Source organism: Dermacentor silvarum, chromosome 7 (assembly GCF_013339745.2).
Source record: "Dermacentor silvarum isolate Dsil-2018 chromosome 7, BIME_Dsil_1.4, whole genome shotgun sequence".
In the NCBI taxonomy this organism is placed as follows: Eukaryota; Metazoa; Arthropoda; class Arachnida; order Ixodida; family Ixodidae; genus Dermacentor; species Dermacentor silvarum.
The window spans coordinates 178,568,239-178,585,783 of NC_051160.1; the positions used below are offsets into that span (position 1 = coordinate 178,568,239).

Consider the following 17,545-nt stretch of genomic DNA (forward strand, 5'->3'; position numbering starts at 1 on the left):
TGATCTCCCTTGCCATTCTGTCTTTGGTGTCGCATGCATATTTGTGTGATTTGTTATGCGTGTGCATGAGTGATTAAGGATATATGGGTTATCATAAGAAGAATAAAGCACTTGTTAATCAGTGCCAGTGCTCGTCTCATCTCTTCATTGTGGCTGTCCTGGATGCTTGTGCTGATTTTTTCACCTTATATTACTATACTGATGTGTGGCCTAACTTTTTGTCTTATATCCAGGCTACATTGTATATAGCTACATTATATGGCTACATTGTAGTAAAACAGAAGACACTGCCAAAACTGTGAGTCTCCAATCCCATTCTTTCTTGATGCAACTTGTGTCAAGAAAAACCTGTAACACTCTACAAACAACGATAATGACAAGTACATTCTTTGGTATGTGATCTTGCGGGTAAACTTTGTTTTATACATGTATCATCGTACATTCCAGAGGGCTGGTGAACATTCGATAATTTGCAACCCCAACCGTATCTGCAAGCTCATTAGACAAGCCTCCTTCGGTACAGTATCAGCATCAATATTTAATGAACTACCTCACACCATGCATGCCAAGGAACAAATGAATAACAGCTGCAATCCAGTGAAAAAATGTTGCCATCAAAAAGAAAAGCAATGTATATGTTATAATATAAATGTTCTCAAAGAAAAGCAATGCTTGCAATACTTGCACATGCCGAGCTAACCTTGTGGCGAGAGGCTGCCCTGTCAACCAGAAGGAAGTGGCAGTTGTCCTTAGCCAGAATCTTGGCAAGCCAGTAGGATAGGCGGCCTGCAAGCACAAATGAGCCCAGAGAAAATAACACAAAACTGAGTTTCGTGCCTGTTTGCACAAGAAACTCATTTGTTCTACACAACGAGACTAAAAGATGAGCGTGCCCCGTGGCAAGCCACGTGCAGCATGATCGGGTGTGCACAAGGGGGCGAGCATCTAGACTGGCTGCATGGCGCTGCTGTGTGCGCTCCACCTTGGAGGTGCGGTGGGTGCAACAAGCCTAGGTTCTCACATGCCTAGTGCACGTTGCAGTGAGCACAAAGGGGAATTCACTTGCTGCCGCTCTTCATGGCGACAGCATTATGACCGATAATCAGATCGGTTCATGTTTGCCTCTGCATGCGACATCACACTTATTTCAATTAGTAGCAAATGTTTACTGCATATGGCTGATAACTACGAACCTTACATAGTGTAGTTGTCCAATACTTTGGTACCACTATCAATGCTTCATGTGCCATTTTTTAAACGTTATCATCATCAGCTTATTTTTTATGTCCACTGCAGAAAGAAGGCCTCTCCCTGCAATCTCCAATTACCCCTGCCTCGCGTTAGCTGATTCAAACTCACACCTGCAAGGTTCCCAATTCCATCATCCCACCTAATTTTCTGCCGTCCTCAACTGCACTTGCTTCTTCTGCACTTCCGATGGTCCACTGGTTATCTACCCTACACATTCAATGACCTGCCCAGCTCCATTCCTTTCTCTTAACGTCAACTCGGCTATCACCATTTGCTCTCTGATCTACACCACTCTCTTCCTGCCACTTAACGTTACGCTAACATTCCATTGCTCGTTGCATAGTCCTTAACTTGTTCTCAAGCTTCTTTGTTAACCTCCAAGTTTCTGCCCCCTGCGTTAGCACCGGTAGAATGGAATGATTGTACACTTTTCTTTTCAACGACAGTGGTAAGCTACCAGTCAGGATTTGGTAATGCCTGCCGTATGCACTACAACACATTTTTATTCTGTGAATTTCCTTCTCGTGGTCAGAGTACCCTGTGAGTAATTGGCCTAGATAACCGTACTCCTATGCAGACTCTAGAGGCTGCCTGATGATCATATGACTGTTTCCTTGCCAGGCTATTGAACATTACCTTTGTCTTCTGCATATTATTCTTCAAGCTCCCTCTAGCACTTTTTTTGTTAAGGTCCTCAATTATTTGTTGAATTCAGTAGAGATACCAGCAGTCATGGAGGTATTGCATAATCAAGGCGTACAGGAGGCATACATGAACATAGTGGGAAATTTTTTTAAACAAGGACGACACAAATCGCATTTTCTCAAAGCAGAACTAAGAAATATTTTATGAACACATTTGAAGGGCACTGACGGCTCCTTGGGAAGTTTAGAAGAACTTCTTGCTGGGCGAGTTCGTGCATAGCTGTATCGGGAAGCGTTGCTCATACACACGGACAAACACAGGAAAAAAGAAGACGTAAACGGATAGAGCGCAAACTATGAACTGGGTTTATTTGTGTAGAGGCTGCAATATATAGGCAGCTTTAACACATGCCACAAAAAGAGGAAGGGGGAGAAAATTGGGGGGGAGGGGGTGTTTGCAAATCAAGCCCCCCTCAAATTCAACAGAAGCTGCGCAGAAAATTGGTTTCCGCGTTATACAAGGTAACCGAAGTGTCACTTACAAAAGCATCACCTTTTGTTCTTGATATAAAAAGCTTCTAAAAAGCTCACGTGCTGTTTTGTCATTACTCCTGCCCAAAATCTTAATGCTATAAAACATAGGCTCACATCCTTTCCATGCAATGCAATGAGCGGGCAAGTGCGCTCCTTCTCTTTTTCGAATTGACAAAGCATGCTCCCCCGCGTGTTCATTCACACAACGCCCTGTTTGGCCCAGATACACCCGTCCACAGTTGAGCAAGATTTGGTAAACGCCGCCCGCGGCACATTTCACGTACGGCTCGGCATGTTTCATTCCGCAACCGCTCTGCCGAACTCCTCCGCTGATCCTCGGGCATAACCCAGACAGCTTTTTTGGCACGGAAAAAACCACCGGGACGCCATGTCTGTTTGCCACTTTTTTTATGTTGTGGGCAACTTTGTGCATATATGGCACAACTGTGGTCTTCTTTCAGAGCAGGCGCTCAGTGCTGCTGCGACGTTTTTCTTGTTTTAACTTCTTAAGAAGTTTCTAAGCCACAGCTGTGATGACCCAGCAGGGGAAGCCGGCTGAATTCAGCCTGTTAATCTGATTGTAGAAGCTGTCATTCATTGCATGCGGGCAAGACTTTGTGAGAGCAGATTCCAGGCACGAATTTGCAATCGCCCTCTTAACTATCTTCGAATGCGCAGAATCATATGGAAGAAGCTCTTTCTGTGCTCTTGGTGCGTAATGCCAGAAGATATGTTGCAAGCCGATCTGTAACTTAAGATCTAAAAACTGCAACGAACCATTAGATGGCAGTTCATGCGTAAAAGTCAAACCATTGCCATATTGGGCTTCTTCGATTTTCCACTTCTGGCTACCCGCGGGCTGCCAGAGCCAGCCAGCGGGCCTTCGTTTTTCTCGGGTTGCTCCGCCTACCGCGTGACGCACTTCCGCCGAGCGTTCGTTTTACTTGGGCTGGACGGTTCCGGCTACGCGCAGGCTGCCAGAACCTGCCAGGATGATTTTGTTCTGGCTGCTCTCTGGAAGTTCTCTGGCTAGCAGACGACAAAAAGAGGCGATGAGCGCTCGCCGCCATCTTTGTGGGGATTCGACGGATTGCAGCGCGCATGGCAGCGCGGGCGCTTGAGGACTTTCACCTCGCTCCTGGCTTGCGTTGAACACTAGCGTGCGCTGCCCCGGTTGTTGTGGTTTCGGACTTCGTCTCGTGTACTCGTCGGCGTGGTGCGTGGATCGCTGATTGTGTTGCTTCTAGCGTTATCTTACTAGGGTTCTAACGCACCGTTCCGCCTTGCGAGGCGGTGCCATACGAGCGGCGGCGAACCATTTGAAGCTTTCTTTTGTGTGTGTGTGTGTGTGTATGCCGTGAATTCTTCTTCCCCGCCGTAAACAGCGCGCGCGGCGCTGTAACCATGGGCGCTGTCGATTATGCTTGCATGGTATTTTCATCGTGTTCCGCGCAAGTTGTTCGCGAAGTTGTAGACGCACATCGCGGTGCCTTTTCGGTTCATCTTTCTCTAGTGGTATCCCTCTTCACACCGCTCGCGTATATGCCGCGATATATTTTTTCTGCAGTTATATAGCGAAGGCGTCGCAGCTAGCCGACGTTCGCTCCATCTATCCGTCGTATGCTTGGGTGGCAGCTCGAAACTGCTGTTGATGTTAAAGGAATGCACTGAGATTAGTAGTGGCCACACGTCATCATCATCATCATCAGCCTATATTTTATGTCCACTGCAGGACGAAGGCCTCTCCCTGCGATCTCCAATTACCCCTGTCTTGCGCTAGCGTATTCCAACTTGCGCCTGCCACAACGTGGCCACACGTATATTAGGTTAATTATTGCTCTCATGATAAAGCTTTTCGTTGGTCACAGGTGGCGTGAATTTTCATGCGCCAGTCGCAGCCCCCAGCTCCTTCAGCACAGGAGCAGAATTGAAAGGAGCACTATCAACCGAAACAAACTTCCTGAAATCGAATTCAAGCATGTCGATCGGCACGAAATTTTACGTGTAATGACCTACCCGCTTTTTCGTGTCTTGTCAAATGACTTCAAATGTCGCCGGTGGCCGACCTCCTCGAGGCATCCTCGAGCGATCGCTTTTGCGCGATTATTTACTTGCGATTTTGAGTCTTGGCATCGGACTCGTCGCAGGCCGTTTGTTGTATACGCTGTGCAAAGTGAGATGCCCAGTCGCGCGAACCCTCGCAAAAGTGTTTTCCCGAATACACCTGTATATTTTCACGGTGGCAACGCAGAAATGGGCCGACTACGCCACGCGTGCGCCGCCCACGCCGGTCGCTGCCATGTTGGTTGCTTGTTTACATTCATCCCGCGGCCAGCGCTGTCCCGGCGTTCGATTTTGCATACTTCGGGCAGCTCCGGGTTGTCTTGGGATCCCAGATCAAGGAATGCCGGCGTTTTGATGCACTGAAGAGTCGCCGCTGTAGTGTCCATGCATAGCACTTTTTGGAATGTAGGAAGGCAACCCTGGTAGACAGCAAGGGAGCTTCCAAGATGGCTGCGATGTAGCAGAAATAAAGCCATGTGCCTTCTCAACACAATCGGTCGTAATCAGTCGTATTACTAAAACTACGACACGTTACAATGGCGACGAGGATGCGTCTAAGGAACGTGAAGGCTGCCAAGCAACTATTTTAAACGGAACGAAGATATCAGCACACATCGACTGAACTTCTACTTTGCGGTATCGCGCACAGCATGCTTCCCTCGTTTCCTTTCTTCGAAGTGGGTGAAACTCTTCGAAAACTTCATTGTAGCCTGCGGCATCACAGCCATCGCCCGGAAGACGGCCCTCCCTATTGCAAAACCCAGTATCCAGTGCCCAGTGCCATGCCTGATTATGGGCCCAGTGTCGCGCGCTGGATACTGGGACGCTGGCAAGGCGTGGCATACTGGGAGGCGCTGGGCGCGGGGTACTGGTGCGAAATGCAGCTCTAGAGCAAGAAATACGTGGTGCCTGGCTACCTTATATATTTTTTCGAATAAAGAAAGAAACAGAGAACATTGTAATGCAATAAGAGAAAATAAAAAAGTAAAACAAGAAAAATCGGCGAGGATTCGAACCTCCGCCCTACAGATTCCAATTCCAGTATCTTACCACTACGCCACGCCGATCCATGGTTACCTGTTCATATTGTCACAGTGCGTAATGTGGAAAGAAGAGGACATGGTTGGTGCCCTGGGAGACGACAAAGAAGATTCTGAGTTTTCGCTTCTCTGCGCAGCCATTAAAACCCATCTGTAAATACCAGTACGCTTCTTCCTTCCCGTAACATTATTGGTGAAGGTGCGGGGTAATCACTTGCGCAAGACGGAGCTCCGCAGCGGACGTAACCTGGCCGCCAGGTCATCCGAAGGGGAGTCTTCAACCGCGGCCCCGTCGACGCCACCGACGGTCATCCTAAGCCCCGCGACCCTGGCATGTTTTCTGGGATTGACAACGTTGACGTTGATGACTGGTTGGCAAATTACGAACGGGTCTGCGCCAACAACAGGTGGGATAACACGCTTATGCTGGCCAATGTAATATACTACCTCAAAAAAACGGCACGAGTCTGGTTCGAGACACATGAAGAAGAGATTACCAGTTGGGAGCAATGCAAACAGAAGCTTCGTGATTTGTTCGGCGAGCCCATTGGCCGCCAACGTACTGCTCAGAAGGACCTTGAGACCCGTGCACAGACGTCCACTGAATCTTACGTGGCGTACATCCAGGACGTCTTGGCTCTTTGCCACAAGGTGGATGGATAAGAACATGACAGAGGCAGACAAGGTCAGTCACGTTTTAAAAGGCATAGGAGACGACGCGTTTAACCTTCTCGTGTATAAGAACATCACAACAGTCAACGAGATCATTAACGAATGTCGCCGCTTTGAAGAAGCGAAAAGTCGCCGCATAGTTCAGCAGTTCACGCGTCTACTGAACACCGCTGCTTCATCGACGTGTGAAGACCTGTGTCTTCCACGTGAGCCCACTCCCTCCGAGAACGTCGTACGTATAGTCTGGCGAGAAATTGAAGCAGCGTCTCCTGCCACACAAGTGACGCAGTGCTTTGACGATTCCCGGCCGCTCGTGTCCGTGATTCAATCGGTCGTTCGCCAAGAACTTTCCAATGTAGGTCTGCAATCCATCTGCTCCACCAACCGTCCTGACTTCGCTTCGTCTGCTGCCTCTGCCCCTGTTCACCGGAACCAGTGCAGTCCTTACCCGAGCTATCGCAACCCGGCCAAATGGCGCATACACGATGATCGACCCATCTGCTTCTATTGTGGACGTGTGGGCCACATCTCTCGCCACTGCCGAAGTTCCTGGCCGGCCCTTTTCGACCAAGCTTTCCCACCTACCGCCGCTTCCCACTGAATCCTCGCCCGCCTGCGCCCCCCACCGAGTTCGAAGATGCACCTGACAACGCTCGAGTCACTACGACTAACCACTCATCATCACCGCACAGTAGCCGCTCCCGTTCACCCCAGCTGCGTCGTTCCCCGTCCCCTGCTTACCGTCGCCGCTCTCCGACGGGAAACTGACTGGGGCAGCTCCGGGAGATGACGCTGCTCTAGCACCCCGACCTGAAATTCCTCTGTTGACCCTGCCTACTGATCGGAACCTTTTGGACGTGGATGTGGAGGGTTTGCCTGTTACAGCACTCACTGACACTGGAGCGCAAGTTTCCATCATGAGTGCTGACCTTCGAACGCGCCTGAAGAAAGTCCTTACTCCTGCTCCGACTCGACTGCTACAGGTCACCGACGGCGGAACTCCGGCTGTGCTCGGAATGTGTGCTGCACGTGTCAGTGTCGCCGGCCGCCACACGTCCGTTTTGTTTAGTGTGCTTGAACGCTGCCCCCCCGATGTGATCCTCGGCCTCGACTTTTTGACCGCCCATTCTGCTCTGATTGACTGTTCAGCCGGTGTGGTCCAACTTGACCTACCCCCTTCCATTGACCTTCCTGCTCAAGCCCCAAATCAGATTTGTTCTGCGGATTTTATTCGTCTCCTTCCCCAAGCAGCAACCTGCATCACCGTTTTCGCCTCTCCACCTGTTCCTGACGGAGACTATGTCCTCACTCCCGCGACTTCAGTCCTGCTTTCCCACAATGTCTCCTTCCCACACACCATCATTTCTGTAGCGGCCAATCAGACTTGTCTTCCCATCCTCAATTTCGGCCAGTGCCCTCAGGTACTTCCTCGAGGGATGTCGCTTGCCACGTTGTCACCGTCCAACGAGTGCTATATTTCAGCTCTATCTGTTGCGACATCTTCGACCAGTGCTCGTTCTGCGCCTTCTGCATCTGCCCCGGCCGATGACATTGCAAAAATTATTGCGCCGGACCTCGACCCCCAATCCGCCGCAGAGCACCATGACCTCCTCGAGTCCTTTGCCGACATTTTCAACCTGAGCGATCGCTCTTTGGGTCAAACTACGGTTGTGAAGCATTGTATAAATACCGGCAATGCAGCACCTGTTCGCCGACGCCCATATCGGGTGTCGCCCTCTGAGTGACAAGTTATCCAGAGCGAAGTTGACAAAATGCTTGCCAAAGGGATTATTGAACACTCTTCCAGTCCGTGGGCTTCCTCTGTTGTGCTCGTCAAAAAGAAGGACAAGAGCTGGCGATTCTGCGTGGACTATCGTCATCTAAACCAGATCACCAAGAAAGATGTTTACCCGCTTCCACGGATCGACGATGCTCTGGACTGTCTTCACGGTGCCACTTATTTTTCATCAATAGACCTTCGCTCCGGATATTGGCAAATTGTTGTGGATGAAATGGACCGTGAGAAGACCGCATTCGTTACACCGGACGGCTTCTATCAGTTTAGGGTAATGCCTTTCGGCTTGTGCAATGCCCCGGCGACCTTTGAACGTATGATGGACATGCTCTTGCGTGGATTGAAATGGTCCATCTGCTTGTGTTACTTGGATGACGTCATCGTATTCTCTCCAACTTTTGCGGCCCATCTTGAACGACTTTCATCTGTGCTTTCTGTTTTTCGCGCTGCTGGCCTGCAGCTCAACTCGTCCAAGTGCCACTTCGGTCACTGCCAAATAACCAAGCTCAGACATCTTGTCGATTCGTCAGGCATTCGCCCCGATCCCGCTAAAGTTCGTGCAGTGCTGAATTTCCCTGTACCGACTTCTGCCAAAGATGTTTGCAGCTTTATCGGTCTTTGCTCTTACTTCCGCCGGTTTGTGCAAAATTTCGCGCATGTTGCTCGTCCCCTGACTGACCTCCGCAAGAAAGACGTTCCTTTCTGCTGGGGCTGTGAACAAGCGACTTCTTTCTCGCGCCTCATCACGCTACTCACCACACCTCCTGTTCTCGCCCATTTTGACGCCTCCGCTCCGACAGAAATTTGCACTGACACCAGTGGATACGGCATCGGCACAATTTTAGCCCAACGCCAACGTGGGCACAACCGCGTTATCGTCTATGCCAGCCACCTCCTCTCCCCGTCTGAGCGCAATTATTCGATTACTGAGCGGGAATGTCTCGCCCTGGTTTGGGCTGTGGGCAAGTTTCGACCTTACATATATGGTCGACCATTTACGGTTACAACCGATCACCACGCCCTTTGTTGGCTTTCTTCCCTCAAGGATCCCACCGGACGCCTCGGTCGCTGGGCCCTACGCCTTCAGGAATACACATACACTGTAGTCTACAAGTCGGGTCGTTTACATCAGGACGCCGACTGCCTGTCTCGTTACCCCGTCGATGCACCGAACGATTTAGTGGATGCCGCACCGATCTGCGTTCTCTGGCTTTCCGCCTTGAAAGACATTGGGGCTGAACAACGACGCGATGACTCGTTACGGCAGCTTATCGAACGCCTGCTATCTGACCCGTCTGAACCATCCCTTCACATGTTCGTACTACAAAATGAAACCCTGTATCGCCGCAACATGCACCCAGACGGGCCCGAGCTGCTAATCGTTATTCCGTCTCATCTTCAGCAGACTGTACTCCAGCAACTGCACGACATTCCCACTGCTGGACACCTTGGCGTCTCTCGGACCTATGACCGAATTCGGCGATGATTTTTCTGGCCCCGTCTCAACCGCTCCGTCCGTCGCTATGTCGCCGCGTGCGAGTCGTGTCAACGCCGAAAACGACCAGCTGTACATCTCGCTGGTCTGCTGCAGCCTCTGGATATACCGACCGACCCTTTTTTTGCGTTGGCATTGATCTTCTCGGACCATTCTCTATATCAAACGACGGAAATAAGTGGATTGCCGTCACTACGGACTATACCACCCGCTTTGCCATTACAAGAGCCCTTCCAACCAGTTGCGCTACAGACGTCGCTGACTTCTAGCTTCACGACGTTATCTTACACCACGGCGCACCTCGTCAACTTCTCACTGATCGCGGGCGATACTTTCTTGCCAAAGTCATCGACGACTTACCTCGATCCTGTGCTACTAAACACAAGCTTACTACAGCCTACCATCCTCAAATTAACGGTCTTAATGAACGCCTGAACCGGAGAATAACTGACATGCTCGCGATGTATGTTTCTTCCGATCATCTCGACTGGGACACTGCTTTACCATTTGTCACGTTTGCGTACAATTCCTCGCACCACAAGACAGCTAGTTATTCGCCCTTCTACCTTCTATATGGCCGTGAACCGACCTTGCCTATCGAGACTCTTCTTTCGACCACACTCAACTCGCCGACAGAGTACGCTCGTGATGTCATAACCACAGCGACCCAGGCACGCCAGATTGCCCGTCTTCGTCTTTCTGCTTCACAGTCACGTTAGAAGTGCCATTACGATCAACGCCACCGCGACGTCAAATACGAACCAGGTGCTCTTGTGCTAGTTTGGTCTCCATCTCGACGTGTCGGTCTTTCAGAGAAACTCCTTTTGCGATACTATGGCCCTTATCGCATCCTCCGCCAGTCCGAGGTGACGCCTGTCACATATGAAGTGTCTCCACTGGATGCTACCGTGCCTTCACCTCTATCTGACGTCATCCACGTCAGCCGCCTCAAACCGTTCCTTTCTGGAACCAGTGAGTCGCACCAGTAAGGTGCTTCTTCCGACGGGGGTAATGCCACAGTGCGTAATGTGGAAAGAAGAGGACATGGTTGGTGCCCTGGGAGACGACAAAGAAGATTCTGGGTTTTCGCTTCTCTGCGCAGCCATTAAAACCCATCTCTAAATACAGTATGCTTCTTCCTTCCCGTAACAATATTTTTCCATGTTAACGCGCAGACACAGTTGCAGCTTTGCACAGACGTCTCGCACAGACATGGTAGATGCGATATCGCCTTCAACTAAAACTTACGCCTCTATCAGAACGAAAAAGTTGTTGTCCGTATTGCATAGTATGCCTGGAAGTGCTGCAACACTGATTTGCTTTTGCGATTGGTATATTAACAACGAAAAAAGCCTTAAATGAACCGTCGAACCGGAATGTTGTACGGGCCGTTACTGCCGATTTTGACAGCCGTTTCTTATTCTTCGCGCAAAGGTAATGCAACATTTCCATAACTCGACAATGCTTTTCAATCGACACGCATGTTTAGGCACATATCTCCGTAAGAGAAGCGGTCGGTTTATGCGGCTGACAGCCTTCGGCGATAGGTATGTTTATAATGTTATATCGGCGCTCATCGCTTGTTATGCTGACACTGTACACACGAAAGAATGGTCTGTTTAAAAACACCGATGGGAAAGGTGAACTACAAAGTGATTTATCCTCGTTAGACTTGTTGATTCCTCAGCCCAGACGGGCCGATAGAGTGTAGACGAACTCGGCGGGTACGTACAGTAGGCTTAACCTTCGGTTGAAGCGAACGATCTCGGTGTGGGTACCGGACGGATGCGAAAATGTTTGTATTTGAGATTCAGAACCTTTTACCTATTATTTTTAGTACAGCAGGGAAAGTGGAAGCGCACGAATCACCGCAGCTTTGTTGGCGGTGCGATAATATCAATCAGTGGCAGGCTTTCTGAGGTCCGTTCGAACGCGTCTGAACGGCTGCTCGGTTTCGTGTCGACTGTACAACACTGCGACAACTCGCAGTCATCGATTGCGTACAAACTACTAGAAAACGAGGCGTTATCTGCGTTTGCGTAATTTCGTTCACGAATACAGCCATCCACACAGTCAAAAGGGAAATGTACAAAGCGAAAGTGATCTCAAGTGTCGCATATATGCATGGGCTAGCATCCCGCACCTTTATTCCAAGCTGCAACACCGCCGACATGAAATAGACATTTATGACCCCAACTTATAGCGCTATATTTAGGACAGGAGTCTGTTTTCTGGACAGGAGATGACCATAAAATTGTATCAAGCATTTAATATTAACAGCGCCTATACTCCAGCAGTGCGGCACAAACGAAACCAGCGCAGTCTCCAGTATGAGCCAGCGCACACCAGTGCGCCCCAGCGTCATAGCAATGAAACCAGTGTCTCGTCCAGTGTGACCCAGCACTTCTCCAGTGATCTCACTAGTGTCGCAGTGACTCCCTGCGTGCACCAGCGTCCCCAGTGCCACCCAGTGTCAAAAAACGTGCTGGTTTCACACTGGAAGGCACTGGAAGACGCTGGTTTTTGCAATAGGGCTACTACTACACTACGTTGGTGAAGAAGTTTATGACATTTACTGTTCGGTACCTGATCCTCCCGCAGCCGCAACTGCGTCTACCGTTTCAAGCACCGATGGCTCCAGCAGCGCAACGCCTCTCTACACCGCAGCATGCAAGAAGCTCGATGGCTATTTCGCACCCCGAGTGAACACTACCTTCGAGATTTACCGCTTCCGTCAAGCCAAGCAAATGGAAAACGAATCACTCGACGCGTTCTATGCCAGACTACGAGAGCTCTTTAAGCACTGTGCTTTCGCCGATGCCAACACCGAAATCAAGAATCAAATCCTACTGTCTACAGCTGTGAACACGTCTACGCCGGTATGCCATGCAGCATGACCTCGACTTGCAAGGAATTCTCAAACAAGGCAGGTTGTTTGAAGAGGTCGAGCACCCTGACAGTGCCCTGACAGTTACGCAGCCCTGACAGTGACGAATACGTTTTCATGAATTCCTCTCACTGTCACGCAATCACGGCCTCTCCCCAGGTGGATATCAAACTCGATGGTGAGACCGTCCGTTTTACCATTGACATTGGCGCTACAGTGTCTGTCATCAGTTCGAATAGCTTAAAAAATCGCTTGAGTCGGAAATGCTGTCCAAGACGTCCAAGAAAGTATTTGCTGATGGCGCAAATTCTCCTTTACTGCTACTCGGAAAGTTTGACGCTCTCATCACCTACGAGGAGAGCAGCAGCCATGAAACTCTCTATGTTGTGTCTGGAGACTGTACCCCACTACTTCGTTTCTCTGCAGCTTCCTGTCTAGGACTAGTCCAGATCACGTACAGTGTGGGAGAGGTGCCAAACAGACTGGATCCGAGAGTGGCCTACCCAGACCTTTTCAAGGGAGTGGGCTGTATAAAGGACTTCTAAGTACACCTCCATGTTGACCCCCTTGTTCAACCAGTAGCACAACCTCACAGACGTATCACCTTCTCCATGCGAAAGCCACTGGAAGAAGAGCTTGAAAGGCTACAGTCCCTCAGCATAATTGAAAAGACTGAAGGACCAACCCCCTGGGTATCTCCAATCATGGCAGTACCGAAACCACATGACCCCGAGCATATTCGAATGTGTGTCGACATGCGCTGTGCTAACCAAGCCATCCAGTGTGAGAGAGATGTCACACCGACAGTGGACGACATCCTTGTTGCTTTGAATGAATCCATCTTATTCTCTAAACTCAATCTGAAAGATGGATACCACCAACTAGAACTTGATGCATCATCTTGTGTGATCACCACATTCTCTACACATGATGGACTCTTCCGATACAAGAGACTCAACTTCGGAATCAACTCAGCAGCCGAAGTGTTGCAGGACACCATCCGTCAGGTTCTAACCAACATCCCCAACGTAAGCGATGACATATTGGTGTATGGAAAGACTGAGAAAGAGCATGATGAAGCTTTGAAGGCAACACTGGAATGTCTACTTGCAAGTGGCCTCACGTTGAATGTCAAGAAATGCAAATTCTACCAACAAGAACTTACCTTTTTTGGGCATGTGTTCTCAAGCAAAGGTGTGCAACCAGACCCCACTAAGGTGTCTGCAGTAATCGGTGCCTCACCACCCACCAGTGCCAGTGAAGTGAAATCTCTCCTTGGTCTTGTTAACTACTGTGGTCGGTTCATACCGAACCTGGCCCACCTCACCCAACCACTCAGGCAACTCACAGCCAAAGGAGAGGACTGGTGTTGGACAGACATACAGCAAGATGCCCTGGACGAAATGAAGAGAAAGCTTTCCGAGGCCACAGCTCTTGCCTACTTCAACCCAGGAAAAGACATCACACTCATTCTATATGCTGCTCCTCATGGCCTAGGTGCCATTCTCACGCAGACATCCGGAAGCGAAACCAGGGTGGTAGCATATGGGAGTCGTGCCCTTTCTCCTGTGGAGGCACGCTACTCTCAAATTGAAAGGGAAATGCTGGCTGTAGTATGGGGAATTGAGCACTTTCACATCTACCTGTATGAGACAGCATTCCACCTACTGACGGACAAGCCATTGGTCAGTATTCTCAGCAACCCCCGCTCCCTGCCTTCAGCACGGCTAGAGCGTTTGGCACTTCGAATTCAACAATACACTTTTGAAGTGCAACACACTAGTGGTCCAAGCCCATCTGACTACTTGTCCCGCCATCCAGTAAACTCCCCGGAACCGTTTCGGCACATGGAGTCTGTCGTTGAACAGTATGTGAACTTCATCGTGTCTCTCAGCCTACCTCGTGCCATGACCATAAAGGAGGTAACCGAAGCGACGTTAGCTAACCCGGTGATCAACTCGCTCAACCAAGCCCTAAAGCAACCCCAGAAAGGCAAACATTGGAAGAGCACAACTCTACAGCCTTTCTCTCGCGTTGCGACAGAACTGTCAGTCTCCAAAGAAGGCCTTGTGTGAAGAGGCACGCGGATAGTACTGCCAGCACAACTTCACACAAAGGCTGTGCACCTTGCGCATCGAGGCCACCAAGGCATTGTCAAGACAAAACAGCTGTTGCATGAGAAGGTGTGGTTCCCAGGGATAGACTCTCTAGTGGACCAGACAGTTAAGAGCTGCCTGGCATGCCTAGCTAACACATCGGTAGACCATCGAGACCCTTTGCCAATTCAGGAGCTTCCTCGAGGCCCGTGGACAGAACTGTCGTTAGATTTTGCTGGCCCTTTCCCTGATGGCAAGTATGCCATGGCAGTTGTGGATGATTTCTCCAAGTACCCAGTCGTTAGCATCTTACACCCTCTTGCAGCGTCTACAGTCATCAAGCAACTGTGCACTATATTCGCTCAGTTCGGCTGACCAGAAATTATAAAGTCAGACAATGGCCCACCCTTTCAGAGTGAGGGTTTTGCAGAGTTTGCTAGCGAGCTCGGATTCAAGCATCACTGCATCACTCCACGGTGGTCAGAGGCTAACGGGGAAGCCAAACGATTCATGAGCACCCTCAAGAAGTCAATACTAGCAAGTCGTGTCAGCCAGCACTTGGACTGGACCAATAAGCTTCAGTCGTTCCTGCTGGCTTACAGGTCCACACCCCATGGTTCCACAGGAAAGTCTCCGTTTGAACTTCTATTTGGGAGACCCATGAGGAATCTTCTACCGACACTTGCTGCTGATACTCAGAACTCAGCTCACTCTGAGGCGAGACAGAATGACACCCAAAGAAAAGCATACAACAAGCAGTACGTCAACTCTCGCAGACACACCTGTCACAACCAGCTGCATGTTGGACAACAAGTCCTCTGCAAACAAGACAGGTCAAACAAGTTCTCGTCTTACTATGACCCCCATCCATACACAATCACCAAAGTCACTGGCTCCAAAATCATAGCATCCAGAGATGGAGTGTCGATTTGTCGCAACTCGAGCTTCTTCAAAGATGCGAGCACAGTTCAAATGGGACGACACCAGGACCAGACTGACATGCCAGATCTGGACGATGCAGCTGTGCCAAGTAACACTGACCCTCAAAACCAGAGCACAGCTACTTCAAGCAAAGCTCTACCAGCAACTCCCAAGAACACCTCACAGCGGTACCCCCAACGAACCAGGCAACGACCTGAGCGCCTGAAAGACTATGTATGAACAAAATTGCATTTTTCTTTTTCTACTATGTGTTTGAATAAAACTGAATTTTCCTTCCCTGAGGGGATGATGTAGTGTCCATGCATAGCACTTTTTGGAATGTAGGAAGGCAACCCTGGCAGACAGCAAGGGACCTTCCAAGATGGCTGCGATGTAGCACAAATAAACCCGTGTGCGTTCTCGACACAATCGGTCGTAATCAGCCGTATTACTAAAGCTACGACACGTTACAGCCACATCGCCCAACAATTCATGCGGCTTCCAAACACGGCCGCCACATTGTCCTGTGCGGATGTTCAGTCGCCCAATCAGCAACAGACCACCGATAGCCTTGTCTGCATCCTGCGTCGTGAAATTGAGGCGGCGTCGCCACCATCCTATTTCGCACGCCCTTCCGACGATTCCCAACCGACAGTCTCTTTAATCCAAGCCGTCGTGAGGGAAGAGCTGGCTAACGCAGGACTCCAGCCTGTTCCATCCCTGCCTCCCCCTCGGGTCAGTTCTGTTTATCCGCCTTAAAGAAATACAGCAACGTTATGCAGCTATCGTGATCCGGCCCAATTGAGAACCCAGGACGATAAGCCCATATGATTTCATTGCCATGGCGTTGGACATTTTTCGTCACTGCCGGTATCGCCAACCTTCCACCCCTCGCTCATTTTTTGACATTCGCCGCGACGACAATCGGCCCCTGCAGTTTCCCGCTCGTAACAACTCACCGCTCCGAGACGCTCCTGTACCAACCCACAGCTCCAGCCGTTCACCTTCTCCGCACTATCGTCGTTCCTGGTCCCCTCTGCCCCGCCGCTATTCATCGCCGCACCCCTCTGGCCGCTCTTCCCAGGAAAACTGAACAATGCAGCTCCCGGAGGTGACGCTGCATTGGACCCACGACCTGCAAAGCCTCTTTTAACCTTGCCCACGCACGAGAACCAACTTGCCGCAGAAGTGGATGGCCTACCCGCTACTGCCCTTATCGACACCGGTGCACATATTTGTATCATGAGCGCTGATCTCCGTGAACGCTTACGCAAAGTGCTAACACCTCCAGAGTTTTCCTTATGCCAAAAACACAGGAATGAAATGAGCATTTGATTACCCATTCACAAAAGCGTTGCTTCACATGGATTCTAAGATGTACGTTGGATCTGCATAATTTTTTTAATGCATTAGCATTCTTGGAGTGCTTCACGCATTTTCTTGGGGCAATGTATGCTTTTTTCCAACCATTTTTACCTGGGTCCCTGAGTAGTCCATAGTGTATTGCATACCGCATTGGCCAGCTGTGCTGAGAGAAGAGAGTTTGAAACCAACCGTCAGAACAACTTGGGTCACTAAGAATGTGGCAATGTGTTCATGTGTGCCTCATATGTACACATAAGTTGACGTAGATGCAGGAGGTTGCGAGGTTTATTAAGTCGTTCATGTGCTATGAATTGCTATTAAATATGGGGCAATAACTAGCAAGTTTGAAAATAATGCGGATCCCACGAACTGTGGGAATTGGTGTAAGCAAAGCTGTCTGTGCCGTTTGCTTTGATTGACAAAATTTAGCGGTGATGTTGATGGCAAATGTTCAACTTCAACAATTAGCGCAATACGAGAGTGGTGAGTTGATGTTAACCGTCACATTGCATGCACCACTGCTGTTTGCGTAGTACACAGAACGCACCACGATCCGTGTTTGATTAAGGTCTCCGGAGAGGCTATTCGGAACAACCTTTAGGAGCAAAGCCGTAATTTAGGGTTCGTATCAAAAAACTATCATCATCAGCAATGAAGGAAGAACCAAAAGAAAATAAACTTTCTTGCCGAGGCGGGATTCGAACCCGCATACCCACAGTCCCAAGGCGAGCGTCGTAACCACTAGGCTATACAGCCATGCTTGCAGAACATGCATTTATGC

The 17,545-nt window shown here is 49.8% G+C and overlaps 1 protein-coding gene across 6 annotated transcripts in view; it reads right to left on the reverse strand.

Moving 5' to 3' along the window:
• Positions 1-17,545, reverse strand: part of LOC119458732 (tRNA:m(4)X modification enzyme TRM13 homolog) — a 306,204-nt gene that overhangs the window by 79,931 nt on the left and 208,728 nt on the right. For all 6 annotated transcript variants that reach the window (XM_037720598.2, XM_037720596.2, XM_049671406.1 and 3 more), the window contains one exon: positions 701-786. In XM_037720598.2, coding sequence (XP_037576526.1) covers positions 701-786 — 86 coding nt within the window. The remainder of the gene's footprint in view (positions 1-700; positions 787-17,545) is intronic.